The sequence below is a fragment of the Lepus europaeus genome, chromosome 1 (genome assembly GCF_033115175.1).
Source record: "Lepus europaeus isolate LE1 chromosome 1, mLepTim1.pri, whole genome shotgun sequence".
Classification (NCBI taxonomy): Eukaryota; Metazoa; Chordata; class Mammalia; order Lagomorpha; family Leporidae; genus Lepus; species Lepus europaeus.
Window position 1 is genome coordinate 61471750 of NC_084827.1, and position 13981 is coordinate 61485730.

Here is a 13981-nt window from a genome sequence, read left to right on the forward strand (position 1 = left end):
ATGAGGGTTCAAGTGATTGGGTTCTTACCACCCACAGAAACTTGGATTTAATTTCTGGCTCCTGGCATTTAGGAAATGAACCAGTAGCTGGGAGCTCTATCTGCCTCTCAAATAAAACCAAAAATGGGGGAGGGAAAGAAGGAGCAATTCAAATGTCAACATTAGAAAAGATTTTACTTCTATTGCTGGGTAGTATTCCAATACAGAACAAACTGTAGTATATCTATATAATGGAATACCACACAGATATTCAAAGGAATGAGCTAGAGCTATATGCAAAGAAATAATGTGGGGCTGGCGCTGTGGTGTAGCGGGTAAAGCCGCTGCCTGCAGTGCCGGTATCCCATATGGGTGCCAGTTCGAGTCAAAGCTGCTCCACTTCCGATCCAGCTCTCTGCTATGGCCTGGGAGAGCAGTAGAAGATGGCCCAAGTCCTTGGGCCCCTGCACTGTGTGGGAGACCCGGAAGAAGCTCCTGGCTCCTGCTTCGGATTGGCGCAGCTCTGGCTGTTGTGGCCAATTGGGAGTGAATCAGCGAATGGACGACCTCTCTCTCTCCTCTCTGCCTTTCCTTTCTCTGTGTAACTCTTTCAAGTAAAAATAGATAAATCTTTAAAAAAAAAAAACAAAAAAAAAACAAAAAACAGAAAATGTATTATGCAAAAAGTAAAAACAATGAGAAAAGGCAAGTCACAGAAAAACACATATAACCTGATTCCATTAACAGGAAAAATAATCTTAAGCAGGCAAACATATATTCAAGGAAATATATGTAACAAATAAACTAATAAAGGAAAGCAAGAGATTAAGTTCCATGATAGTGATTACCCAGACAGGCAAAGAGGAGACACAACTGGAGAGGAACAGACACCTCAAGTTTCCGGCAACAGTTTTTCACAGTGGCCGATGATGCTACAGCATGACTGAGGGGTGTGGGCCTCTGTCACCAAAGGGAGTCTCTCTGCACAGCTTCCTCACTCTCACCTTTATCCAAGAGGCCCCTTTCTACCCTTTCAGGACAGGGACCACTCCAGCCACTGAATGACAGTCATTTTAAGGTGCTAGAGAATTCTTTTTGGGGGCTGGTGCTGTGGTGTAGTGGGTAAAGCCGCTACCTGCAGTGCCAGCATCTCATATGGGCACAGGTTTGAGTCCCGGCTGCTCTACTTCCCATCCAGCTCTGTTTATGGCCTGGGAAAGCAGAAGGGGACCCCAAGTCCTTGGGCCCTGTACCCATGTAGGAGTCCTTGAAGAAGCTCCTGTGTCCTGGCTTCAGATTGGCTCAGCACCAGACGTAGGCCATTTGGGGAGTGAACCAGGATTTAGAAGGCTTTTCTCTCACTCTGTCTCTCCCTGTCTCTCTGTGGCTGTCTTTTGGATAAATAAATCTTAAAAAAAAATGATTTAGTTGCTCCTTCTCAGACGACTTCCCTTTGAACACACATTTTTAACATACACATATGCAGGTATTCTCTACAAAATGGTCAAGGCCACAGATTACCAAGAGTGCTGAAATCAACAGGCTCTGACACTGGGTGGCACACATATGGGACCTCCCAGAGATCCCAGAGGGTGAGAGACAGGGACAACCCCACCAGGAGCTCACTCACACAAAGGAGGAGGAAGTGCATGGACCCAGCAGCTAAGCAGCCTGGGTCTGTATTCTGACTTTTCCATGTACAAGCTGTGTGACCAGGACAAGGAATCCTGTTCCACTCATTCGTGAAGTAGAACAACTCCCACCCACCCACCCCCCACCCCCCCCCGCCCCAGGTGACTGAGAGGAAGATACTGCACAAGGTGCAGTTTAACTGGTCCCAACCTGATCACCTCTGCTTGCCTGTCAGAGAGCGTGAGCCAGATGCCCACCCACCAGGCCCAGCTACCTCAGCACACTGGACTTTGGCGATGTAGCCGTTGTTCTCCAGCTCCATCCAGTTGGCTTCATAGAGCTTAGGCCCGATCAGAAAATTTAAGTCGACAATCTTGTCATCTTCCCGGACGAGGGTTGCGGTCAAGCCCAGCTTGCAGTGGGCCTGCACGATGGTGAGCACCCGGCGGAACATCTTGGCTGGGGGAACAACGGAGCACGCTCTAAGACTCCGGAGCAGCACACACATACTTCCCTTTGACCTGGCTAACCCCCAAATGCCAGGCCAAAGGCACCTGACTCGAGACAGGAATGATTAAGTCAGACGCCTTCCCATTTCTTTTACCATTTGCCCAAAAGAGGGGCGAAGAGGAGAATCAGAAGCAGAAATGTGCTCTCCCTTTCTCCAGAGCTGAGTTACGGGGAAAAGCATAGAGGCAACCCAGAGTCAGCTACAACACTTACATCATTAACTCTAAACTAAGCAAGGAGATGTTTAGCCTGAAACTTGTACCCAGCCTCTGGGGCAGTCAGCTGGGGATCTGGTGGGGAGAGAGGAACCAAAGAGGTCAGCTCTGCCTAGCTCCCAACATCTTCCCAGAAACCAGGCAGAAAACAAAGCCCAAGGCAACCCCAAAACCCCCAGCTCTGACTGCTCTGCCTCTCTCAGGAAACCCCTCGCCACATCTTATCAAGTAGATTCCCTCTGGTCAACCAACAGCTTCCTTTCTTTTCAATGTTACAACTCTTTCTGATTTATAAAATCAGGTATGAGACACTCATTTAAAAGGCTCAATGTATGGGTTCCTATGTGCCCCAATACCCTGAAGCAAGGTTAACATGTCTGAGACGTGATTATCTTAAAATATAATAAAAGTCGGGCTAGTGATACTTAAAAAATAAACCGCCATAACAACGTGAAGAAAAAAAGAGACTGGAATACACCAAAACACAAACCAAAAACCTAAGAGCAAAGCGATGACCGAGGACTGTCTAACCCAACTACACGTCTAGTCTTTACAGCTGTGAAACAGAATAGTAACAACGTGGTTTGCACACATACCACATGCACACACAGATGACACACATAAGACAAACAACCAGCACCATGGTTGATGCCAAAGAGACTGTCAGTCTCCCTCTCTCTCTCTCTCAAACACACACACTGTGTGGCAGACGGCTCGACATTTTTACGTGGGCACACAGCAGTGGAAGAAGAGGGTGTGTGTCTGTACCCCCAAATCCCCCAGCCCCTGCTGTCATGAGGAGGAAACCACGGGTGTGACTTCCATCATCAGAGAGGAGTCTGTCTCCTCTGACCTTCACAGGAATGGAGTCAGAGTATGTACTTTTGTGTGTGGCTTGTGTCACTTAACACTGTCACGGCTGTCACTTGACATTCATTAGTGTGACTGCTGGACTGTCTCTCCAATTTCGATTCAATGCCAAGCACAGGGCCTGGAGCTAGCAATAAATACCTGTTAAACAAAGACACTGGCACAGGGCCTAGCAAGAGAGAAGCACTTAACATATGCAAATATTTTATACGGATTTCTTACTAATTAGATGGCCCACAGGGCTTCCTTGAAAAGATTTGTAAAGTAACACAGCTATCTTCATCTTTTGAGAAGAATTTCAAAGATGTGTCATTCTATCTAACCCAACTTGGTAGCTGCTGAGTAGTCGGGAAACTTGCACTCATATCCCAGCAGTCAATCCCTCAGTCAACACTTGCTCTCTGGGTGAGCACAGCCTGGCCTTGGGCTTGCAAAGCCTGCAGCGCTTTACAGTCCTCTACCCAACCAAAGATAAAGTGATAAAGTGAACAGGAGACAAGCATGCAGACACATGCTAAATACACCCTCGGGCAGAAAGCTGAGGACAGGCACTGGAAATCTGAAGTATGTTCACGTAGAGCATTCAAAATTTGTCAAAATGGCCCCAGCATCTGCTTCTGTGTGGTTGGAGCTCTTTAAGCACCTGTGGATATCTGAAGATACCTGGAGATGTTCATAGCTGGCCAGGTAGGAGTTAGGGTCTTTGAGGAGGAAGCAGCAAGGCACAGGCTCTGTGGTGGGAGTCCTTGGTGTGTTCAGACACAAGGTGACCAAATGGCCAGAGGAGAGCATGGGGAGAGCAATCAGCATGGGTAGGATAGAGTTCTCTAGGCAGATCTTGTGAAGCCTTGTAGGCCATGACAAGGATATGCACTGAGAGGCTGGGAGCCATCCAAGAGATGGAGCAGAGCTGGCTTCCACGTGAGCAGATGAGGCTGGCCACTGTGTCCAGTGTGGGTGGAAGAAAGCACCGTGAAAGCAGCGAGAAGCACAGGATTGTAGAATCCAGTAAGACAACTGACCCAGCGAAAAAGACAAGAGGATGAAGGTGGCCTGACGGGGTGGTTGGAAAGTTTTAGCCGGTGAGTCAGACATGGGATCAGAGAGAGATCCACAGTGATGCTAAAAGGCTTTTGGCTTGAGCAGAGGAAGGATGGCACGGGTGTTAACTGAGACAGGAACAGCTTTAGAAGGAGTAGAGTTGGAAGGGGCCGCTCAGGAGTTAGGCTTTAGACATGTTGATTTGAGTTACCTGTTAAGAGATTCAGGTACTGGCCAGAACATTAGGAAAGGAGCAAAAGAAATGGACATTTCACCAAAGGGGATATTAAGCTGCCAGGTAAGCAAGTTGAAAAGGTGTACAACATCTTTCATCATCAGGGAAGTGCCAGCTAAACCCACCACGAGATCCCCAGTAAATCTTTTAGATTAGAAAGTACTGACAATGCATTCTATCATCTTGTATACCATTGGTTTATTTTTATAAATTATTTTCTCATTGCCATTGGAATAGATATCTCAGATTGTGTAGATATGCTATTTAAATAATTTATCAGGAAATACTGCCTGTAGAGTTAGTATTTCTATTTTTATATAATGTTTGCACACTGAATTGAAGAATTGTTGGTTTTTCTTTTTTTTTAATTTGTTTTTCGCTTTTTACCCCCCCCCAATTTTTACCATTTGCCAATACCTTTTCTAGAAATGTGCTTTTTGTACACATTTTTATCCATTTTACATTGTAAAGCAGTGTAAGTTGTATATTACTGTTTCTTATGTACAAGGAACAATAAACCATATGGAAATTTATATTAAAAAAAAAAAGAGGCCGGCGCCGTGGCTCAATAGGCTAATCCTCCGCCTTGCGGCGCTGGCACACTGGGTTCTAGTCCCGGTTGGGGCGCCGGATTCTATCCCGGTTGCCCCGTCTTCCAGGCCAGCTCTCTGCTATGGCCTGGGAAGGCAGTGGAGGATGGCCCAAGTGCTTGGGCCCTGCACCTGCATGGGAGACCAGGAGAAGCACCTGGCTCCTGGCTTCGGATCAGCGCGATGTGCCGGCCACAGCGGCCACTGGAGGGTGAACCAACGGTAAAAAGGAAGACCTTTCTCTCTGTCTCTCTCTCTCTCACTATCCACTCTGTCAAAAAAAAAAAAAAAAAAAAAAAGAAAAGAAAAAGAAAAAGAAAAAGAAAGTATTGACAATGCAAATGATGGGGGAGGTTACAGAGCAAATGAAACTGTCATGTTGTTGGAGGGACTGTGTTGTGCTCAGTCACTCTGGAAAATGGTTTATGGCAGTTTGTATTAAATTGCCAGTGGCCTACCAGTGCCATTCCTGGATAACTATCTTAGATCAGTGGAGACAGTTTTATACAAAAACCTGTTTATAATGCTTATGGCAGCTCTGTTCACAATCTGCAAAGGCCAGTGCCTTCAGATCAGCACAGCTCCAGCTGTTGCAGCCAATTGGGGGGTGAACCAGCAAATGGAAAATCTCTCTCTCTCTCTCTCTGCCTCTTCTTCTCTCTGTGTATAACTCTTTCAAATAAATAAATCTTAAAAAAAAAAATGTTTTGGGGTGGGCATTGTGACATGGTTGGTTAAGCCATCACTTGGGACACACATATCCCATACTGGATTACCTAGGATCAAGTCCTGCCTCTGCTTCTGACACAGCTTCCTATTAATGTGCCTGGGAGGCAGCACATGATGGCCCAAGTAGCTGGGTTCCTGCCACCCAGGTGGAAGTCCCAGATGAGAGTTCCTGGCTCCCGGCTTTGGCCTGGTCCAGTCCTGGTTCTTGGGGACACAGAGGGAGCAAACTAGTATTTGGGAGATCTCTCTGTGTCACTCTGTCTTTCAAATAAACAAATGAATACATAAAGCTTTTAAAAATAATAAAATTTTTAAAATGAGTCTGCCTTAGAGTGGGAGTTCAGTGCAGTAAGTCACTACTTAGGATGTCTGTATCCTCTACTGGAGTGCTTAGTTTGCAGCCTTGCTCTGCTTCCAACTTCTTGATAATGTGTACCCTGGAAAGCAGTGGTGATGGCTCAGTTACTTGGGTCCCTGCCACTAATGCGGGAGACCTGGGTTAAGTTCTTGGCTCCTGGCGTCAGCCTGTCCCAGCCTGGGTTGCTGTAGGCATTTGGGGAGTGAACATCAGATGGAAGATCTGTATCTGTCTCTCTGCTCTTAAAATAAAAACGTTAAAAAGAAAAAGGTTTGCCTGCAATACTTAGAGAAGTAGGGTTTCTATTACATATTCCCTGAGGACCAATACTTCAGCTTTCATATAACACAGCCACGCTACTGCAAGGGCTTTTCAGTGCTCCTGGCCATTTTCATAGGGCTAAGGGTGTGGTGAACTGCAATAGTAAGAAAAATGGAAGAAAAAAAAGCCACCTTCTAAATGACTAGTGTGGGCCAATGCTTAAGGAAGCTGTAAACGTAATGTACTCACCATCCACCCCAACCTTGACCCTAACTATTCTTAAGAATTATTTAAACACTTTATAAAGCAAGTCTTGTAGCCAGCTGGGTGGACTACAGAGCAGTCCCTCCCCCAGGCCAGCAACTGGAAATTTTTTATCTGTTTTTTATCTGTTCAATGAAGGGACAACCTGGCTTCACTTGCGTACCTGGTATTGTGTGCACCTCATCCAGGATCATGAGGCCCCACTCCTGGGTTTTGAGCCACTCCATGACACGCTCAGCCTCCCAGGACCTTTTGGTGGTGTGGCCCAGCATGGAGTAAGTGCTAATGGCAACGGAGCAGCCTATGGGCTTATCCTTGGCATCAGAGGTGAAGCGGCAAATCTGGCTGTCATCGATGGTGGACCACATCTTGAACTGGGCTTTCCACTGTTCCACAGACACAGCTGAGTTCCCCAGCACCAGACAGCGTTTTCTGACGGTGCACGCAGCTGTCACGCCAACCAGGGACTTCCCAGCACCTACAAGAAACCCAGGGCCAGGCTGAAACAAAGGACAGGGACAGGCAGAATGACTCAGCAGGAACACAGGACTCCCAGCAAACTTCTTGCTGTGCCTGCCAGCTGACTCTGTGAGGACAACTTTGGGGCACTCCTGCCCCAGCCTCAGTCTCCTGCTTCATAGAGGAGACATGTCCAATTCACACACAAGTGAGAATCAGATGTACTTTACCTGCATCCCGTTTAAATGCTGAGGTCTCAAAACAAACCAGTGAGAGGAGATACTCCCATTACCACCATTTCAAAGATGGAAAAACTGAAGTACGGAGTGCCTTGCCCATGGGTAGAGCACAGTGGTGCTCCTAGGCACAGGTGCACAGCACACGGCCTGCTAAGGAGGGACCCAGTAAAAGACAACTGGTATGGGGGCCAGCGCTGTGGCGTAGTAGGCTAAGACTCTACCTGTGGCACCAGCATCCCATATGGGCACCGGTTTGTGTCCCAGCTGCTCCTCTTCTGATCCAGCTCTCTGCTAATGGCATGGGAAAGCAGTGGAACATGGCCCAAATGTTTGGGCCCCTGCACCTGCCAGGGGGACTTGGAGGAAGCTCCTGGCTCCTGGCTTCAGATCAGCTCAGCTCTGGCCGTTGCAACCATTTAGTGAGCAAACCAGCAGATGGAAAACCTTTCTGTCTCTCCCTCTCTGTGTCTGTTAACTCTACCTCTCAAATAAATAAATAAAAATCTAAAAAAAAAAAAATAAGACAACTGGTATCATCACACAGTGGGTAAGGCCAAGAACTTGACGGTACTGGCGAAGACAGAGGAGGAAATTCCAGGAGCTTCTAAGCATACAACCGACCACCATCTGAAGATCAAGGTAAAAACCAAGCTATTCTTTTCAACAGTGACTCTCCTTTACCATCAAAATAACCCATGGAACGTTAATTTAAAAAAAAAAAAAGATCCCAGGGGTGACCTGTGGCACAGCAGGTTAAGCTGCCACTTGCGATGTTGTCCACATCCTATACCAGAGTGCTTGGAATCAAGTCCCACCTCTGTCTCCAATCCAGCTTCCTGCTAACGTGCATCCTGGGAAGTAGACGATGATAGCTCAAGTATTTGGATATCTGCCACCCACGCGGAAGACCTGGTTGGAGTTCCTAACTCCTAGCTTCAGCCTGGCTCAGCTCCGGCTGCTGAGGGCATCTGGGGAATAAACTAGTGGAGAGAGGCTCTCTCTACATGTTCCCTTTCCCCCTCCAATTTTGCTCTGCCTTATAAATAAATAAACTTTAAAAAAACAAAACAAAAAACAAAAAACCTGGAGTCTATCATGGCCTCTGGCCAAAAACCTAGGTGGAGACCTCATATTACTTCCCTCATCTGAAAATCTAAAATCCACAGTGCTCCAAAAGCTGGCACTTTTTGCGCACTGACAACACCACATGTGAAAAATCCTACACTGACCTCATGTGCTGGTCACACTCAAAGCACAGGTGCACTAAAATGCTGCATCAGTTACCTTCAGGCTGTGTGTACAAGGTAATTATGAAACAGAAGTCATTTCATGTTTAGACTCAGGTCCCATCCCCAAGATACCTCATTGTGAATAAGCAAAACAATCTGGTATCCAAAACACTTTACCTAAGCATTTCAGATGAGGGATACTCAACCTGTGACCAGTGAGATTGGACGGGAGGCAAGCGAGCTGCCACCGCATTTTCTTGGCACTGTCATACGCCATCTAGGAAGAAGCAAGGCTTCTGTGCTGGGGAGTTTCCAAATTCACAGCTCACAAGACTAATTTCCAGGAATGAGAACCTAACCCCACTATCTATGGTCAACAGCACCTCACCAGCATCACCATCGCAGCCCTCACATGACTTGAGTTTCCTTTACCACCTCTATCACCACTCAGGATGTGCTGTGTTGCTTAGCTGGTCTGTTTACTGCCTGTCCCTTCCCTGGCGGAATGAGCTCCATGAGGTCGGGACTGCTGTTTAATCCCTGACTACGTCTCAGCACACTGGTCAGGACCACCCACGCAGCTAACACTGGATAAATATTTGCCAAGTCATGAATTAAGACTTCACCTTGGCCATTCCTTGGAAAGCTGCTGCAACTTAGGGAAAAGCACAAAAGGGAGAGCAGGAGGCAACCAGCAGATTCAGAGAGAGCAACCTGACCACTTACCGCAAGGAAGAACAATGACCCCAGAACGCGCACGCCCATTGCCAAACATCTTCCGCAAGCTCTTCTCCTGGTAGGGTCTGAGGACAGCTGTGGGTTTCAGATCAATGTTGATATCAGGGTTGACAGAATCATTCCGGAAGTCGTATTCGGCCAACAGAGGGTACTCCAGGTGGATGCAACGCTTCTGGAGCTCCTCAATCATTTCCTGGAGAGGAGGCGCGAAGGTGGTTTCATTATAAGCTTGTTAGCTGAGGGTAGGTGCTCAAAACACCACATATGCTAGGGGCCCAATGTTCAAAGCCAGCATTTTATTTAGACTTCTACAATTTCAGATCTTAAGGCACAGAAAAACAACCCAAAACTACACTGGCAAAATGAAATGTAACTGGCCAGACCAAACTGACCCTCAGCACGATTTCTCACATCTCCTCAGGAAGGGCCTCCACTGGGAGGAAAGATGCTGTGGACCCCAGACACTTCAGCAGCTCACACCGACTAGAGCTGGAGTCAACACAGGGCTGGGCTTTGGAGCCCAGCTTGCTCAAAGGGCTGGTGGGACACACTCACTAACCTGTTTGACTTCAAAGGACACTGTCTGTGTCTCTTCCTCCTCTTCCTCATCCTTGTCCATTTGCTCATAGAAATCAAACAGGTCCGTAGGGATGTCAGATTTACCCTGTGGATCTGTCGCCCGGGAGGTGGAGGGCCCGCCGCCACCTTCAACAGTCTTAGAGATCTGGAAGAGAGAGGCAGGTCGTGCTCCGCACACAACCTTTAACCCTGCCGCTATCAAGCAAGAGTTGAAGTTGCAGGGGGTAGAAAACTGTAGGGCTGTTAGGTTCCAGGTGGCGGATTACAGATAACTGCGAGCTGGAATCCTAAGTGCCCGGCCACCCCAGGTGACCCAGGAGCCTACATACAGCAGATTTGCTCGTGAAAGTCTCTGTGATGAGCTCTGTGGCCTCCCCCTCAGAGTTCCTCAGGCGGCATTCCCGGATCACTGGGTCCTGAAGAAGATGCTGGATGACATCGGGGTGTGAGCTTTCAACAAAGTACCTACAAGCAGGGGCGGGAGGAAGGGTCCACTGACTGGCACACCACTTCTAGAAGATTCTACGGTTCATCTGACCAGATGGTCTGGAAATAGCAGCTTCTTAAGAACTTGCCCCACTCCCTCACTCCCCCCAACCCTCTGCCTATTCTGAGCTCTGAGCTGCTGGCCATGACATAACTTACGGGGACTATGGGCAAAGCCCTATTCTGAAGTCAAGCGAGCAGGGGACTGAGCCCCAGCTCTGCTGCTGTGGGGAATACAGTGATCAGTGAATAAACTGCCATTTGGGGACACTTGTCCTGCTCCTCTTATCTGTGCTTCAGGGCAGTGAGGTACTGGTGCAGAGAAGAGGTTGGCTCCTTCCCACAGCCCTTCCCCGCACTGTGCAGAGGGTGAAGTGCCCGGGACGGGGCTGTCACAGAGTCTCTTACCTGTTATGCTTCAGGACCAGCTTGACCTTCCCATAGCTAACCGTACACAGCTGCAAGCAGACATAACACCAAACAATCAAGTCAGCAACAAGCAGCTCACTCAGAACATGGTCACCACTGGGCGTGTCCACTGCCCAAGTGAAGAGTGCATTTACCTCAGGAAAAACCAATGTGCAATCCCAAAGGAGCCAGATCTGTCTAAATCGAGCTTTCCCCATTAGCTTCTGCTTTTGGAGAGCAAACTGTTCTTGCCTAATTCTGACATACATTCCTTAATTTCTAAAATAGCTTAAAATCTCTCTTTTATCTTCTCTCTCTTTTTTTAAAAAAAGATTTATTTATTTGAGAAGGCAGAGTCACAGAGAGAGAGAGGTTTTCCATCTGCTGGTTCACTCCTCAGATGGCTACAACAGCCGGAGCTGTGCCAATCTGAAGCCAGGAGCCAGGAGCTTCCTCCCGGTCCCCAGAGCTGGTGCAGGAGCCCAAGCACTTAGGCCATCCTCCACTGCTTTCCTAGGCCATAGCAGAGAGCTGAATCGGAAGTGGAGCAGCCGGGACTAGAACCGGTGCCCATCTGGGATGTTGGCACTGCAGGTGGCAGCTTTACACAGCACCGGCCCCTCTTTTTATCTTCTCTTTCTTCACCATGTCCAAAGTTGTCACCCTTATCCAGAGCTCATCTTGCCACACCAGTAATTACCACAGCTCCCAGTACACAGCTGGCATGGAGCAGGCACACAGTAATTGTTGCATAAATCAACATAAATCTGGCCTCCTTGCCCATATTATTTCCCCAACTAAAACGTAAGCTTCTTGATGGCAGAGAATACAGACAAGCTCTATGAAGAAAGCCGCAGAGGTGTTATGGTGGCCATGAAAATCTCCCCACTCAAACCCTTGGCTGTTGCCCCTTCCCCCCAACTACCACTGCATTGTACCAACACACGTATCTCTACAAACAGCTCCCAGGCACGAGTGGGTGCAGTCATGGTGCGAAGCTGACTCATTCCAGTGAGATATAAGCCCCTCTCCCTGGGCGGCCTTGCCCATCGTAAGACAGAACTCTCTTCAGGGCTCCTGGCAGCTACTCTGGGGCCGGAGGCCATGGCAGTCTGGGGCCCTCTTCTGCCATTTGATTTGGGATCTGATTCACCTTCCCTTTAGATCAGCCAAAGGCAACAAAGTCATCATCTGTACCTTCGGAATGGCACTAGTCCTTCACCAACCACTGTGCACACAGAACCCGCTCTACTGCAATATCTGCAGGTCTTTTTGATGTTCCCCCAAGGGAGCTCACTGACCACTGGCCTCATGCAAGCATTAAGTCTTAGATGGAGTTTAGCCCCTGCATTAGTCAGCTCGGGTTGACAAAACCAAAAACCACACACTGAATGGCTTCAACATCTATTTTCTCAGTGTTCTGGAGGCTGGAAGCCTATGACCAAGGTACCAGCCAATGTGGTTCGTGGTAAAGGTCCTCTCTGTAGGGAGCTGTCTTCTTGCTGTGAATTCACATGACATGGAGAGAGAAGGAGAGCTCTTGCAGTGTCTGTGCTCATAAGGACAAGCATCCCACTGGATCAAGGCCCCATCCTTAGGACCTCATTTAGTCTTAATTACTTTCTCATGCCAACCCACACTGGGGGTTAGGGTTTCAACATGCTAACTTTGGGAGACCACAACCCGGTGCACAGCACCACCCCACTCTAGGCTGTGTTCCCAAATAATCCTGGCCAGAAGGAGTCTGAACCGGTACCCATGCTGTTAGTTCCCGCGGATGAGAGCAGCTTGGGGGAAAACACAGCCTCAGCCACAACACAATGCAGGACCCAGGGAAGCAGCAGCTGCGCTCCCCACAGGGGATCTGATTGGCACACTTCCGTGGCTGCCCCAGGCTGAGGACAAGCAGCACCTATCCACACTATGCCGCCATCCCCAGGGCAGGCTGGCCTCGGTCCCCACTTGCCTTAATAAACTGCATGATTCCATCAGGGACTCCAGTCTTGCTGAGCTTCCTGAGGTACTCAGTGATGTCACTGGTTTGCAGCCCAACGCTGACAGCTGCATACAGGGAGTAGGCAGTTAGCTTGTACTCATGCACGTGGGTTGGCCGGCACACCGGCTCGGCAATAGCCACCAGGAAGTCTTGGGCATATTTGTAAACTGGAGAGAAGGCTTCCAAGAAGATGTGGCCATCAGGAGCCTGAGGAACATCAAATGCACATGACAGGACACTCCAGAGTTGCAGAGACTCTTAAGACTCCCATATAATTATCAAAGAAGGACAAGCCGCCTAACACCAGAAACGTTCCTGCAAGCCCCCCTCCAAACAACTTTAGGGCCTACCACTCAAATCAGATACACAGAAGGAGAGCAAAACAGAAGAAAAGGTTTCCAAAGCCCACAGCTGTTTCCCACACGGGATTCTGCACAAGGAAAGGCAACCTTATTGCCTATCCTCATGGAACCGTTTTTAAGTTAGATCTCAACTGAAGGTAGAACGCTCACTACTCTGGTTGAGCCAAACCAGATGCATGGTTTCCAACTGATCTAAAACATGCAAAATAAAGTGCTACATAATACATGCTATTTATCCCGCAGCTCACGTTAATTCCTGGCATGGGGTAGGGAAAAGGAGAGGGGAGTGGGTGAGAATGGAGGGGCTGGAGGTAGAGGAACTGCAGGCGGGATCGGGTGGCACTTGTGCGCAGGTGTGTGGGTGTGTGGGGGGGGGGGGGTAGAGAGAGCGCTGTCCGGAAGACTGAATCCCACACCTTACTTTTGGATCTGAGAACGCCCAAGCTTCGGCGGCTGTTCCAGGCTCCGGAGCCCGGTCCCTGCCGAGGGCGTGCTTACCACCCAGAGGGGCCTGGAAGCGTGGTCGTCCTTGAGAGGCATCTGCAGCCTGTAGTCCTTGGCCCCGTATTCGTCCACTTTGGTGCCCGACTCGTCCACCTGCTTCCCGGCCGCTGAGGGTACGGCCTCCTGAGAGTCGTTTCCAGGGGCGTCGTCGTCATCTTCTTCCTCATCCTCGTAGTGCCGCTTCTTGGACTTCTTCTTGTCTGCAAACAGACACAGGCGTGAGCCCAGCAGTAGCCTGGGGTTTCCACCACACTGCAGGGCGCCAGGTCGCGGCCATCACCTCCCCCCCCCCCCCCC

The 13981-nt window shown here is 48.8% G+C and overlaps 1 protein-coding gene across 1 annotated transcript in view; it reads right to left on the reverse strand.

Moving 5' to 3' along the window:
* Positions 1-13981, reverse strand: part of ERCC3 (ERCC excision repair 3, TFIIH core complex helicase subunit) — a 31149-nt gene that overhangs the window by 16867 nt on the left and 301 nt on the right. The window contains exons 2-9 of the mRNA XM_062180076.1: positions 13679-13884; positions 12789-13025; positions 10823-10872; positions 10258-10393; positions 9909-10073; positions 9338-9542; positions 6848-7162; positions 1886-2070 (exon numbers count right to left, since the gene is read on the reverse strand). Coding sequence (XP_062036060.1) covers positions 1886-2070; positions 6848-7162; positions 9338-9542; positions 9909-10073; positions 10258-10393; positions 10823-10872; positions 12789-13025; positions 13679-13884 — 1499 coding nt within the window. The remainder of the gene's footprint in view (positions 1-1885; positions 2071-6847; positions 7163-9337; positions 9543-9908; positions 10074-10257; positions 10394-10822; positions 10873-12788; positions 13026-13678; positions 13885-13981) is intronic.